Below are 14,982 nucleotides of genomic sequence, written 5' to 3' on the forward strand. Positions count from 1 at the left end.
TTTGTGCGCTCTAACATACATGGACACAAACAATAAACAAAATAATAAATATGGATTCCACAATAAAAAGCGATGAGCCAATACGATTTTTTACTCATAGGGGAGAGTGGGGTAAGATGAGCCAGTGGGTAACTTGACCCACCCCTTGTATCTAGGTAACCGTTCACATGTTTTGTCATGTGACCCTAAATTCAGGAAGCACCAATCAAGACGCTCGCAGACCAGTTCCATGGCCTTACACCAAAAAAATGCCGTGAACTGTCATTAGAATTGGCAGAAAAAAACAACATTCCTACCCCCAGCAACTGGAGAGAGAAAGGTTTAGCCGGTAGGAAGTGCAAGAAACAACATAACTCAGTCAGTTGGCAGACCCATTTATCTTGTGTAGTTCAATACAGTACCATTTCCTTTTTTAGGTAACGATTGGTTCAAGAGTTTTATGGCACGCCACCATCTCTCCTGCCGTATGCCCGAAGCAACATCTTTGGGAAGGGCTACCGCCTTTAATAGAACAACTGTTGGAGAGTTCTTCGACAATCTGGCTAAGGTGATGGACAGGTAACAGAATTCAAGTATTTGAAAACATTAATAACAATTTATGACAACTACATACAACAGTTAATTAAATAAATAACAAACTGATGCATGTTTAGTTACCAGCTATAATTACCATAGTATATTAAGGAATGTGTACTTGCTAAATTTTTTTGCATTACTTATTCTGATTATCATCATTGCTCTTTTCTTTGTGTTACAGGTATACATTCCCTCCAAACATGATATATAATGTTGACGAAACAGGAGTAACAACAGTACAGACACCAAAGCAGATTGTGACAGAAAAAGGAAAGAAGCAAGTGGGCGCCATCACATCTGCAGAAAGAGGCGAACTTGTGACAGTGGTCTGTGCTGTCAATGCGACTGGTAATGCAGTCCCGCCCAATGTTTATCTTCCCAAGGGTTAGATATAGAGACCACTTCATTACAGGAGCACCTACAGGGTCGATTGGTACCTCCACCAGATCAGGCTGGATCAATGAAGACACCTTCGTTGAGTTCCTTGAACATCTGGTTCAGCAGACCAAGTGCTTCCCTGACCTGCCACTGCTGCTCATCTTGGATAACCATGAAGCCCACATTTCCCTGAAGGCCTTGGAGATAGCAAAAACAAGTGGTATTGTTATGCTCACAATTCCACCACACACATCCCATCGCCTGCAGCCTCTGGATAAGTATGTGTACGGCCCATTTAAGACCTATTACAACAGAGCTCTTGATGGTTGGATGAGATCCAACCCAGGCAAAACAGCCAACATATACCAAATCCCTGGCTGCGTGAACGATGCTTTCATGTCAGCAATGACACCACGAAATATCTCCTCTGGATTCAGATCCAGATCCGATGCAGAGTGTGAACCATCCAAGGTGTCAGAGAGGCCCAACCTGGAGGAGCAGCAGCCTGCAGCTGCAGGTGATGCACCTGTGGCTTCAACCTCCCTTTCTGCTGAGCTACCTTCACCAGGCCCTGCACATGCTTGTGCTTCACCAAGTGACACAATTTCACACAATGTTGGATATGTGTCTCCTTCTGACATTCTACCCTTACCCAAAAGTCAGCAGCCCCGGAAACAAACAAACCGAAAGCGTGTGAAGACAAGAATCCTGACTGATACACCTGAAAAGCAGGCAATCGAACGTGCCCATGAAGAGAAGAAAAATAAACAGAAAGGCAAAACAGAAAGAACCATAAAAGAGAAAGGAATGCTGAAGAGGAAACAAACCCAGACGAAAATTGCAGTGGAAAGCAGCTCTGAGGAGAGTGATGTTGCCATCCCATTTGAAGACACTTCTGAGCACGAGAGTTCCAGCGATGAAAGTGAACCAGATGTCTCAGATCTGGTAGTTGGTGATTTTGTCATCATAAAATTTGCATCCAAATGCAGGAGCCACCATTACATTGGCTTGGTTGACAGCCTTGAAGGCAACGAAGTGAGTGCCAGATTTCTCAGAAGAATCCGAGGGATCACTGGCAGTAAGAAACCCACCTTTGCATTCAAGGAAAATGATGAGGCATCTTTCCCACGGAGCGATGTGCTGAAGAAGCTAAAGGTTGGAGGAACTGCAAGGAGGGAGCAACAGTTCATATTTCCCTGCAACCTCGACGGTTGGCAGATTGAATAGTGAAATGGTTTTGAAACGGTTTTGAAATGGTTTGTTCTCACAAGTTCAAAAGGGTTAGGTTAAAACTTTTTTGTTAGCACTCAGGTTTACAAGATGGGTCAGTTTACCCCTTGATGGCTCAATTTACCCACTAACTAGGTTCAACTTACCCCTAACCTGGGGCAAGTTGAGCCAGAGGAGGACTTTTTTTTTTAGAGGTCATTATTTTGGGCAGCTTTTTCAGAGATGCATTCTGTTAGTTTAATTTTATAGGAAACATTTTGAAATAAAAGAATATGTTTTCATTCTGTTTGTGTCATTTTTCCTTACGTCCAGAACAACATAAGTAAAAAGTGGCCCATCTTACCCCACTCTCCCCTATGTGTAATCATGCGCAAATCATGGGTAGATCCAGGCCACTTCGCAGCAATGTCCAGAATTATGATATTTGAATCAAAAACAATCTGTGTGTGGATGGAGTGGGCTTTCTTTCGATTGACGAAAATGTCCTCATCTATTGATGACGCAATGATGTGCGTCCCGTCAATAGCACGGACCACACCAGGCATACCTGCGATTGCCATGAAGTTGGCTTTGATCCTGTGAAGTTGCTGATTGTCCAAAGGAAACCAGATAATCGGATGATGTGGTCTACAGAGCGTGTTGATGGTTTGATTTATGGCACGGCTGACTGATGGTTGTGATATTCCTAAATTGTCTGCGTTGCAAAGTTGCATTTTCCCTGTTGCTAAATATCTGAGAGTTGCCAAACATTTAATTTCTGCACTGATCGGGTTATTTCTATTTGTTGGGGACGTTATTGCATCCCGCACTAATTCAACCACAATACCTATTCCCTCACGATTCAGCCGACATCTTCTCAGCAATTCATGGCAATTCAGCCATTTTCGATTCTTTGTGAATAGGTCTTACTGAGTTAGGGGTCCTCCAGAGGACTTTTAAGCTCTCCCAGACTTAGGAGCTACTTTTAGGCCTAAAATACTTGATGGTTGTGTGTGGGCCCTAGAATGGCAGTTCCAGACCCCTAGATTTAAAACATGAGATTTGTTTTTGCTCCCCACTAGACCATTCTGAGTTCAGTTTAAGTTTCATACACTCCAGCCATTCTGGCCTTGTTACCTTACAATGATAGGAACCTCAGTCACTCAATGTGCTTTTTCATCTGAAGCAACACTTCATGTTCTTCTCAAAGTACACCAGAATGCTTCATTTATGTGTTAAAATCACAATTTATTGTGTAAATTTACAGTGTAAATAAACACAACAAGGGAATTAATGAGATTTACTATAATTAGTCACAGTTTAAATTAATGAAGTGAAGAAAAATGCCACAAACTACATCACATATTCAGTCATTTTTAGCCTCAGAATGAAAAGTTACACAATCATAGTACTGCAGTACACAAAAAAGAGGCAACATCCACCAGTGCAGTCATTAAAGAAAACTACAAGAATGATCAATTCATCATCATAAAGTATCTGCTTTCATCAAAAGTGTTTTTAAGAAGTTCAACAAGCAGAGAGGCTCAGGGTTCTAGTTTCTGCTCTGACTGTAATTTCCTCAATCTCAGCTCTTTCTCTCTCTATCTGCTTCACTCGTTCACTCATCTTCTTCTTGTGTTTCTCTCCTTCATTCTTCATGTCTGTCATTGTTTGTACTACACGCTCTGTTTTCTTCTGAAGTCTCAGTGTCTTACTATACAGACGGGTCTGTGCTTCTTCTGTCTCCTCCAGCTCTCTCTTGGTGTTTAATATGATCTTTTTTAGGTCTAAGTATCCAGCTACTCTGTCACTTTGTGCTTCTTTCTCCACAGACTGAAGCTTTTTGTTCATGTCTTCTATCAACTTCTTAACTTGTAGACGTTTAACTTCCTCACAGACTTCCTTCAGCTCCTCCACCTGTTCTTTTACTGTTTTAACCACCCGTTCCAAGTCTCTGTGTCGTTCCTCTCTCATCTGTAACTCTTGGTCAAGTTTTGTCTTCTCCTTCTCCAAACCCTCCGTTTTCTTGTTCTCTGACTGACGTTGCTTTAAATCGTTTTCCTCCTGGTGCCACTTTGTTTCTGCGTGGACAGAAAAACAAGGAAACTGGCTTGAATTCAGTTTAAACTAGATTTGTTTTTGCTGAATTTTGATAAGTTAAAGTAAACAGCACACACTGAAGAGACAGCACAGAGAAGTAGTCTAATTAAATGATATCCTTTTGCAAAAAACATTAATAAAAAAGGAACGTGTCCATCCTATCACCAGTTGAGGGTTTTAGTGTCAGTACCTCTGTCTTTGTTCTGTCTCCACATCCTCCAGTCAAAAGCTGCTGCACAAATCACAACGAGGACAAAGACAAAGACGATGCTGAGACGAACTGCAGGACAGTGAGACGTTGAGTGGCAGTCAGCTGGAAAGATAAAACACAACAGATGTGTAGATTCATACCACAACACCTCTGCTATTTGACCTCAGGAAAACGATCAAGATCCAATAATCACCGTTGATCAGTAGTTGAGTCTCTGTGGTCTGGCTGATGGTCTTCTGTTGGACTCTACAGGTGAAGCTGTTGCTGCGTCGGTTCTCCACAGTCACTCTGCTGCTGACGGTGTAGAGGAGACCAGGACCTCTGAGTGTCTGTGTGGGCCCAGCAGACAGCAGCTTTCCCTCAGCGCCCAGCCACAGCAGCTCAGGCTCTGGATACCAGCCTCTAGACTCACAGGTCAAAACCACCGTGCTGCTGTTGATCTTGGTCTCTGTTATGACAGGTGAGGAGACAGACCCTGAGGACAGCAAAGAGGAGATGTTTACAACAAACATTAAAAAATATGTTTAAAAGGTTATCAAATCTGCATCAATAGAACAAGAGTCTGAGATCTGAATAATAATTTGGACCCAGCTGGACTTGGGTCCTGGTCAGGACACTCAAGGTCTCCATGGTTTCTCCCAATTCTTTTCAGTTTTCCTGTTTTATTTTGAAAATAACTCAAGTCTTCTTCCTGCCCTATTGCCTCTAGCTTTTGTCTGTGTCTCCCACACCTGTGTCACATTCGCATTTATCCCCATTTCTATTTAGGCCCCGTTTATACGTACCCGGTTGTTTTTTTAAATGGAGACATTAACCATTCGCCCCTGAAAACGATGCTTTTTAAAAACTTCATCCAGAGTGGAGATTTTGGAAAACTCCGTTTGCACGTAAACAGAGAAAAACGTTGATTTGGGTAGCCGACGTCAGACCCTGACGTCCAACCGTAACCAAAGACGGTAGAGTAGTTAAGCTATATTTGCCGTGTACCGTAACCACATTATATAACATAATAAAATAAATAAATAATAATAATAAAATTTAATGCAGATTGATGTGTTCATTGTAAAACATTCATTTATTTTTGTAAATGTTGTGATTTCTGTACATACAGAGTCCCGAGACAGTGCTGCTCTTCTGTCCAATAACGTTATCATGAAGCTTCACTTTTCATTCAAACAAACTGCTACTGCCACAATTGTTAGATTTCAACAATGAGACCAACATTTATCTCCTAGAAATACTTTAACCAGCCGGTGGTAAACCTCTAAAAACCTGCGGGTAAGTTAATTAGCGATCGTTTTGTCCCCCGGGAGGACGACAGAGGCTGGCCGACCGAGCAGCACTGCAGAGCGGACACTGTCTCTGTGATGTCACGGTCGTCGCTCCACAGGAGCTTCACTTCACTTCTCCGAAAAAAAAAAAAAAGCTTCACCTCTCCGAGAAACATGGGAGCAAACTTCTAAACAGCCTCATCTGGATAAACTGGCCGTATATTTGGCATCTAAACAGTTACTTTCTCGCATGAAAAAATATTAAAACTTTCCACACAAGGAGGGAAAGTGACGTTGTTGTTGTTGTTGTTGTTGCTGTTGCTATCAGGTTGCTATGCGGGATCATGTGCGGGATTCTGATTGGCTGACGTGGGCTTGAGCTTCTCGCTACACTGCCACCTACAGGTTTGGCTCTTGACGGCATATATACACGGGTTAGTGTAAACGAAAAGTTTTCTGAAAACTGACTGGTGTGCACGCAGTGTTTTTTGTAAACATAGAGGGTGAAATGTCCGTTTATGAAAATAGCCGGGTACGTGTAAACGTAGTCTTAGCCTATTTCCTCCTGTCTTTGCCATAGTTACTCTCTTCAACCTTTCCACCCTGTCTGTCTCATCATTTTGTGCGCATTGTCTCCAGTGTGTTTTTCCTCCACATACAGATGTTACTGGTTCAAAATTGCGGACTTCACGCGTGGTTCACGCGAGACGCCACAAGACTCAGGCATTTTTTTTCTTTGGCGAGACAAGAGGTTTTAATGAAAAGCCTCAATGTGCCAAAACAACCACCAGGTGGCATCTGTGAGAACGGAGGACGACAGGCGGATGACTCAGTGATCTGTGCAGTAATCCCCAGCTTAAACTCTAGGCTATTAAACTAGAACTAACTACTGTATACCCTGCCTAAATCACAGAAACTATTGTAATATGATAAAGCCTGTCTTGCTTTATGACTTGATGATTATGTATCACAAATTATGAAGGATCATCTGCGCAAGGCAAAGATGATAGCATCAACAAAACACGGCGTAACACACGCGGCTGTATGGGACATGCTTTTATTTAATTCAGAACAAACCGCTTAGCAAAAATGGAAAATATAGTCTATAATAATTAATTGATCTGTTGTTTGGCCACTGTTTGAAAATAACCCGAATTATGAGCAAATAATCTGATCCAGAGCAGCAGTCATAATCAGACTTCTTCTAAATAAACCTAAACATTCAATAACTGGGTCAGGTCGGACCATGGGGTTTTTTTTTCTCTTCTTCTTCACAGGAGAAAATGAGGTGCGCTGTGCTCACGGACGCGTTGATGTTTTGTGATTTATCTGCTGCCTTGACTCTGCCCTTTATACATGTGCGTTCAGATTAACAATAAGACAAGCCATGGTTGAGTTTATTGAGTTAATAATCAGCATCTTAGTACCTCTGATCCGGAGCGATAGTGTTATGAAAATCGCTACGGTTGAACTGGTCTGGTTTTTAGCTGCTCAATCTCATTGTTTCAAAGAAAAGGGATTGATTTTTATAACGAAATGAAACGAAAACAATATTATATTGATACATTGTTGTAAAAAAAATCCAAAAGAAACGAAAATGAACTAAAGAAAATAACTTTCACACACACATTAAAACAGTGCGATTGGTTGAAAGCTGATAATTAGCCATGTGCTTATAAGATGATTGGCCGAAACCAAGAACAAAGCCGCGTGAATGGCCAATCGCCATGTGTTAACGGACACACATCGACTCCTGATCTTTCCTCGTCGCAAGCCTTGATGTCTCCGCTGGTTCTATCTTCAACCTCGGACAGCATTAACATCTCTCACCAACACCCCGATGTAAGCTTGAGGCAGAGGGAGGAGGGGGAGGGGGGCTGTCGGGGTGGAGCTGCTGAAATGGAGAGCTGTCCCCCACAAGGTGCTAAAGTGAGGGAGAGGAGTGGAGAGACTGTCCGTCCTAAGAAACGCCGGTTGATTTGAGCGATTTAAGCAAAGCAAAGCCTGGGCTTTTATTATATGCTTGTGTTTTTTCTCTATTTTTGCCTGTTTTCACTCTGCACCTGCCCTAATGTGTGTCTCCCTTGTCTCTAGTAAATGAATATTTCCCACAATAAAATGAGTCTTTAGAACAAAGAACTGATTTTTTTCTCTAGCTTTATAGAGCTTTATAGGCTATAATAACCTTGCTTACTGCTTTTTGAATCACTTGACAAAATAAGATGCCTCAAGCAAACTTGGATATGAAAACATTTTATTGAAGAAGAAAAAACACACACACATTGTAGCATCAAGTACTGTAGGCTACAGTAGGGTGAGGATAGGACCCTCAGATGATCTTCTCGGAGTTCGCAAGAACTCGTTGATCTTATCTATGCATTCTTTCAAGTCCTTTCTGTCCATGCCTGGAAACTCCGTTCTCAGTGACTGCACTACAAAGTTCTTCACATGATGTTAATGCTGTCCGAGGTTGAAGATAGAACCAGCGGAGACATCAAGGCTTGCGACGAGGAAAGATCAGGAGTCGATGTGTGTCCGTTAACACATGGCGATTGGCCATTCACGCGGCTTTGTTCTTGGTTTCGGCCAATCATCTTATAAGCACATGGCTAATTATCAGCTTTCAACCAATCGCACTGTTTTAATGTGTGTGTGAAAGTTATTTTCTTTAGTTCATTTTCGTTTCTTTTGGATTTTTTTTACAACAATGTATCAATATAATATTGTTTTCGTTTCATTTCGTTATAAAAATCAATCCCTTTTCTTTGAAACAATGAGATTGAGCAGCTAAAAACCAGACCAGTTCAACTGTAGCGATTTTCATAACACTATCGCTCCGGATCAGAGGTACTAAGATGCTGATTATTAACTCAATAAACTCAACCATGACTTGTCTTATTGTTAATCTGAACGCACATGTATAAAGGGCAGAGTCAAGGCAGCAGATAAATCACAAAACATCAACGCGTCCGTGAGCACAGCGCACCTCATTTTCTCCTGTGAAGAAGAAGAGAAAAAAGAACCACATGGTCCGACCTGACCCAGTTATTTAATGTTTAGGTTTATTTAGAAGAAGTCTGATTATGACTGCTGCTCTGGATCAGATTATTTGCTCATAATTCGGGTTATTTTCAAACAGTGGCCAAACAACAGATCAATTAATTATTATAGACTATATTTTCCATTTTTGCTAAGCGGTTTGTTCTGAATTAAATAAAAGCCTGTCCCATACAGCCGCGTGTGTTACGCCGTGTTTTGTTGATGCTATCATCTTTGCCTTGCGCAGATGATCCTTCATAATTAAAAATAAAAAGTCCAGGCCGGCTGCATGGCTGACGGTGTCACCACTCTCATTATCACTGGCTGTTTGTGTTGTCTGTCAAAAAATGGATGAATGAAACCTACCGACTTTGTATCGGCCGCGTCTTCTATCGAGGGAAAGTTATTTATCCTATGTTTTATCGCCCAGCCCCAAAGTGACACAGACCCGTTCATTCACAAGAAATCATCCAGCTGCACTCTCAAACAAGGTGCGGAGTGAGAAATCAGCGGCACTACTGCACAGTACTGTAGTTGGCTCATTTTAAAAACACATTTTGGAGATGACGAGACAGATGACCAAAAAAAGAGAGTGAGACGTGGGCTATAGTCTACTGTAGCTCCCGTCGTTACATTTGGTCATTGAAAAACTAGGCTACTATATTATTTACTGTCTGCAGCTAGTTCTCCTTTCATCCTCTTGTATTCTGTATCATGAACAGCGCCACTCCTAATCGCGGCTATCAGGCTGTCAGCATTGGCCCCAAAACGTCTGAGCAGTATTTAGTACGGTGCTGCCACCTAGAGGAAAACAGTTGTGGTGAAAAGTCACGCGTTCACGCGATCCTGCAGTGCAGGACAAACCACGCAATTTTGAACCAGTAACATCTGTACATCGTTCTCACTCACTCTTGGTTTTTTTCTCTTGGTTTTCCAGTCGCTTTTTCTTTTGTTTTGGTACTTTTGTTGGGAAACCCATTGTGTTCCTTTTGTATAGTTGCACTGGACCTAGAGCTGTTGACTTTGTACTTTGTTTTGTTGGTGCTTTTTTTTGGAGTCCTTTTGCATTTGCCACCTTTTCTCCCACAAATAAACTACCTAAGACCCACTGATACCAGGACTGTTTCCTGATAAAATGGGCTCTGTCAGTTACTGTTTGCTATTTACAAGTACAATTATTATTTATTTGTTTTCTATTTAATACTCTTTGCCCGACAACATTCAACAGACACCAGACAGACCCAACAGACTTAGAGCTGGACCTTTCTTCAACTTGTTTCCCACACAACTTTAAGATCCAGATGTCTGATACTGAAGATCCTTTATCCAATTCCAATATAGAGTTAATAGAGTTAATATTATTTGACATGGTTTTGCCTGCCTATCTACTTAAGCACATTTTTCATTTCCCTTCAGTACTGCGCCTGGCATTGTAATGCTTCTGCAGCTTTTCTCCTGCAGAGAATCTACCGGCCAATCAGCAAACAGAGGGAGTGGCTGAGAACAATGATATTGAGGTTGTGCGTAAGTTGGAAGTTGTAGTTCATACATAATGGCGGCGGAGATGGATGTTTGTGGCATTGTGGCAACGCTGCTCTTCTTAGGGCCTAAGATCTAGTACACATTCACTTTGCTCTGCTCATTGCAGTGTGAGCTGGTCATTGTTTACAGTGTTCAGCAGCGTCTTTGCATTCCGGGCACTTTTTTTTTTTGGGATGGAAAAAAAAAAGGCTTTAGACATTTATAAGAGTCAGTAAGAGTCCACACGACTCCCCCATAAAACCATAAAGATTTTTATAAGCCTTTAGCAAACAAAACCAACTTACCAACAATGAGTTCAGCAGTAGATGATTTACCCTGTGAGGGAAAGTAGCATCTATATCTCCCATTATCAGAGTGTTTCACTTTAGAGAGTTTCAGTGAAAGGTCTCCATGACTCAGTTTCTCTCTGGACAGTGAAGTGCGTCCCTGGTAAGAAGCGTTTTGCTTATTTAGAAAGTCTTGACCTTGATGCCAGACATGAACAATTGTGGGTTCCAGATCCAGATCGAGCCTGGCCCACTCCACACTCTTAGAAACAACATCTGTTGCAGGTTCCAAGTTGCATGGCAAGATGGCTTCACCACCAACTAACATGATAATTGGTCGAGACGGTCCAACCAGCTGAACCTGACCTGGAAAGACAAAGAACTGATCTTAAATCCTGCATTCAGAGCAAACCTGTGAGAATAATTATTGCAAAGGCTTGTTCTTAGCCAGGGCCGTTCCATAGGGGAGAAAGGTGATGACAAGGGTTAGGGACCCACAGTCCAGATGGGCCAACAAAACCTCCAGTAGCCTAATATTTCTGACTAAATTATAACATTGACTAATACTCATGCTGCATCAGCATCAAAACAAAGCCACAAAACCTGCACTATTCATAAAATATAATTTATTTTCCATGTAATAACCCCCTTCTTTTTAAAAAATGGTTTCGTCCATGCTGAAGCAACAATAGGCAGTTATTAACTAACGTATTCCAGACAGGTTACTAGCACTAGCTAAAAGAACAGAGGACGCAAAAACATAAATCTGGTTACCAGAAACAGGAAAATCAAAAGTTTCATGAGACATACAGTAGTAGATAAGTATTAAATCAGAATGACAGGCAAGTTATCTGTTTCTGTCACTCAACGCCATTGTTGCCCTGGTTGAAATACATAAAAAGTACATAGTCTATGAAAAAAGTGACAATTTTCAGGGGGCCCTGAATTACTAGCAACGGCCCTGTCCTTAGCAACCACGTTACCTCCACAATGTTCAGCCAGGAGAAGGAGAACCACAGTGTGGTGGTAAACCAAAGCTCTGAAGGAACTGAGTTTAGATCTAAGAGACGGTCCGTTCAGGGAAAGCATCCTGGAGTGTTGGGAAAGATCTGAAATTGCAAGATCATATATAACAAAAAGTTTTGTTGATAAACGTCACAAATCTAACAAATTAATTTGATCCAATGTTGAAATGTTCAATGTTGAAAATAGTCATATCCTGTGAAAAAGTAACATCACTCTGCACATTTCATTGGAGCGTCAAGAGCGCTTTAAATAACTGATATGTTTACAAAGGGACAAAGAAGAGGAAGCAGAGGATTGAGATTCTGACCTTATAAAGAAAAAAATTGTAAAGTTACGAACTACTTGTCTCAAAAGCCCAGATTAAAAGTTAGTGAAAAAAAAAAAATCCCTCTGAGACTCAACTGCTAACAGCAGTTAGTAAAATCGACATATTTACAGCATAGTTTTCAACACATGAGTAATTAAAACCCACATAAGTAAAATGTATCATCAAACACAAGTGAAACCAACCACGCTGTGTGAAATACCATTTAGTTCTTGGTCAACAATATGTGACCCGATCCATCAAAATGAGTCACAGTGACCCAAATTTCAAAGTTGAGATTTTGGTATCAATGGAAAGATTAGAAAATAAGCTTTAAAATGATTCCCTAGTCAAAGTCATACATTTGATGGTTTTCGAGATGTGGCCATTTGAATTACGATCTCCTACTCTCTTATTCCGTTCTAAAACCTGAGAAAATAGCAGTTAAAGTTTTTGCCAGTGACTCTGGCATCTGTTCCTGTACCACGTGATTACACGCACCCTATACGGTCCCTTGTTGTCATAGAGACGCCATTCAATGACCCTCGGAAAGCAGGGAATCTCACAATTCAGATGCTTTTTACAGCTCGTTTCTATCATAAACGGTTCAGAAGTTGTCATGTTTTGTTGACATTTTGTAAAACATGTGCAAGCGTGTACGTTCGGTTTAGCATCGATGCTACGCTCTGTTAGCATCGATGCTACTCGGTTTAGCATCTGTTTCTGTACCCGTCCCTTCTCGTCATAGAGGCAACATTCAATGACCGTCGGAAAGCGGAGAATCCCGCGATTCAGATGCAGTTTACAGCTCGTCTCTGTCATGAACGGTTCAGAAGATATTTCATGTTTTGCACCGAAGCAACACTCATTTTCAGAGGGTTTAAGTTGCAGGTCAACTTTAATCATCATTTTCGTGCCTTTTCTCAATTATCTGGACTGTGAAACTTTGGGAGATTGTTTTTGAATGTCATTGCTTTGAAATTAGGGTAAAACATTTTTTTTTATTTTCTATGGGTTTTCCACGTTATCAGCTGATTATCTAAAAATAGAACGTTGCGACTTCCGACTCATTTTGATGGATCGGGTCACATATGCAGATAAACATTCTAAAATAAAAGTAATGAAAGTTCCATTAAAACAAACATCAAAATGGGTTTTCATACCTGTCACCTTGAAGCTGCAAAACCTTATGGTCAAAAGCGTCTGAGTTCAAGGAAATGTACTTTGACCCAGTTAATGACTTTATGACTGCATGTCTGTTTTTGCTTTAACTTCTGTCATAAAATAATTGTAGGCGTTTCTGATGTGTGTGCTACGCTCAGTTGGTTGGTAATTTACTGCCTGAGATAATGAGTAACCAGAATAATAATTCAATTTAATCAGAACGTCCTTATATATGCATATTGTAGCGCTATGTAAATGGTAAATGGTTAAGAATGTCTAAATATCGATTATTATTGTACCTCCTAATTCGCCATGAGTTAATTATATTCACAAACTTCTCTGAGCAAATGGGTGGTGTATCAGAGAGATAGTGGAAGCTCTACAAAATCTCCATAATTTTGTAATTTTATGTAAGTTGCTGAATTGTAATTGTTGTCCCTGTGGTACGAAGGGTTAAAAGGAATCCCGGCTATGAAGACTTGTAGGCCCTAATAAGCCACAATCGTTCTCTTGTACTAAAATATGTTGTTAGAAACACATCAAATGTTGCCATTGCTTTAAAAATCTATAATATTTAGTACATATTTTGACTCAGTAGGATGCCATGCTTTCCGCGCGCAATGCACTCTGGGGGCGGTGACGTATAGTGGTTGCACTTGGTAGAATAGCTATTGAGCAATAGCTCAATAGCATTGAGTGTTTTTTAACGCGCGCGCAGTTAAAGTTATTATAAAGTAAAGTTCCACATTGTGCTGCTTTTGGATGCAATTTCCAGTCAAAAGGCAACAAGGGGAGTGATGTGAGTTTACACTGCTTTCCTACAGACAAGAAGAGGAGAAAGGAGTGGGAAGATGCCTGTGGACGGACACATCTTCCCAAAGATCCGCGGCTGTGTTCTCAACATTTTTCTCCTGATGCATTTGAGACTTTTAGTCGACCACAACTGCTGAAAGAGCTCACCGGAGCGGCTGGGTATAAACGAAGACTAACACCAAATGCTTTTCCGACAATTTTCCCACATAAGGAGCCTAAACGCCCTCGGGGAGCGAGTGAAATGCGCATTAAAAAGCGCCATAGAAAAGAGACGCTGGGTGCTCTCCTGAGCAAGACAACCGCTCCTGCAGTGGCCGCTTCTGTAACGTTAAGGCCCCCACACCCCGCCCCGACGCCACCCAACATCTTGACACCAAAATCCCAGAGATCACCACCATCGGATCAAACATCAGATCAAGGAGCAGGACAGCCAGAACCGCCAAGCAGCAGCTCTGAGTCCGGTTAGAGAGCCACAAATGCCGGTTCTGTAGCCAGTCCCAGCTCCTGCTGTGTGGACGCTTGTTGTCGGGACGTGGAGACGGGAAACGCACAACAGTTAATAATTGATAAAAAGGAGACTGCCAGAACATTTGGCCAGAGAGAGCGTTATTTTAATGCTGAGTGGTACAAAGGCAGAGAGTGGTTGATTTTGTGCAGCTTTTTGTGAAATATGCAGAGTTGCTGCTGTCAAACAGCTGGTCACATTCTCAAAATGTGGAGACGATGGCTTTGTAAAGACGGGGATAAACAACTGGAAAAAGTGCCCAGGCCTTCTGGACAGCCATGAAAACTCACTGTGTCCAGAAAAGTGTGCTTACTTCAGCCAGGCACCAATCAATGTACAGCGGGAGGCTTATTTCGGCCAAATGTGAGAAGAAGAATAGTCCTATTCCAAGAAGGGGATTGAGTGGGGGTGTTTTTTTTTTTGTTAAAATAAAGCAGAAAAAATAGGCTAATTAACCTAATTAGATCGTGTCAATAGTTCTCCACTGCACAAATGCCATAAGTTAATGTTACTCTTGCCTTAAATATCTTGTGTTACAATGGAATATTTTCAGTTATTTAAAAAATAGTTAATTGGCT

At 41.3% G+C, this 14,982-nt stretch overlaps 1 protein-coding gene and 1 long non-coding RNA gene across 2 annotated transcripts; both read right to left on the bottom strand.

Annotated features, from left to right (window-relative positions):
- Nucleotides 1–1,023: 1,023 nt before the first annotated feature.
- Nucleotides 1,024–11,681, bottom strand: LOC146975271 (butyrophilin subfamily 3 member A2-like). Its single transcript, XM_085794685.1, has 6 exons — nt 11,576–11,681; nt 10,611–10,958; nt 4,623–4,949; nt 4,454–4,576; nt 4,059–4,244; nt 1,024–1,151 (listed from the first exon to the last, which is right to left on the bottom strand). Exons 1-6 carry the CDS (start codon nt 11,679–11,681, stop codon nt 1,024–1,026), a joined length of 1,218 nt encoding a protein of 405 aa, XP_085650811.1.
- A 2,127-nt stretch (nt 11,682–13,808) lies between these two features.
- LOC146975272 (uncharacterized) lies at nt 13,809–14,225 on the bottom strand. The gene is made up of 2 exons (XR_015037334.1): nt 14,025–14,225; nt 13,809–13,994 (listed from the first exon to the last, which is right to left on the bottom strand). It is a non-coding gene; the product is annotated as an uncharacterized LOC146975272 (long non-coding RNA).
- Between the last annotated feature and the right edge of the window lie 757 nt (nt 14,226–14,982).

Source organism: Trachurus japonicus, chromosome 13 (assembly GCF_045865225.1).
Source record: "Trachurus japonicus isolate A0001 chromosome 13, Traja_1.0".
Taxonomy (NCBI): Eukaryota; Metazoa; Chordata; class Actinopteri; order Carangiformes; family Carangidae; genus Trachurus; species Trachurus japonicus.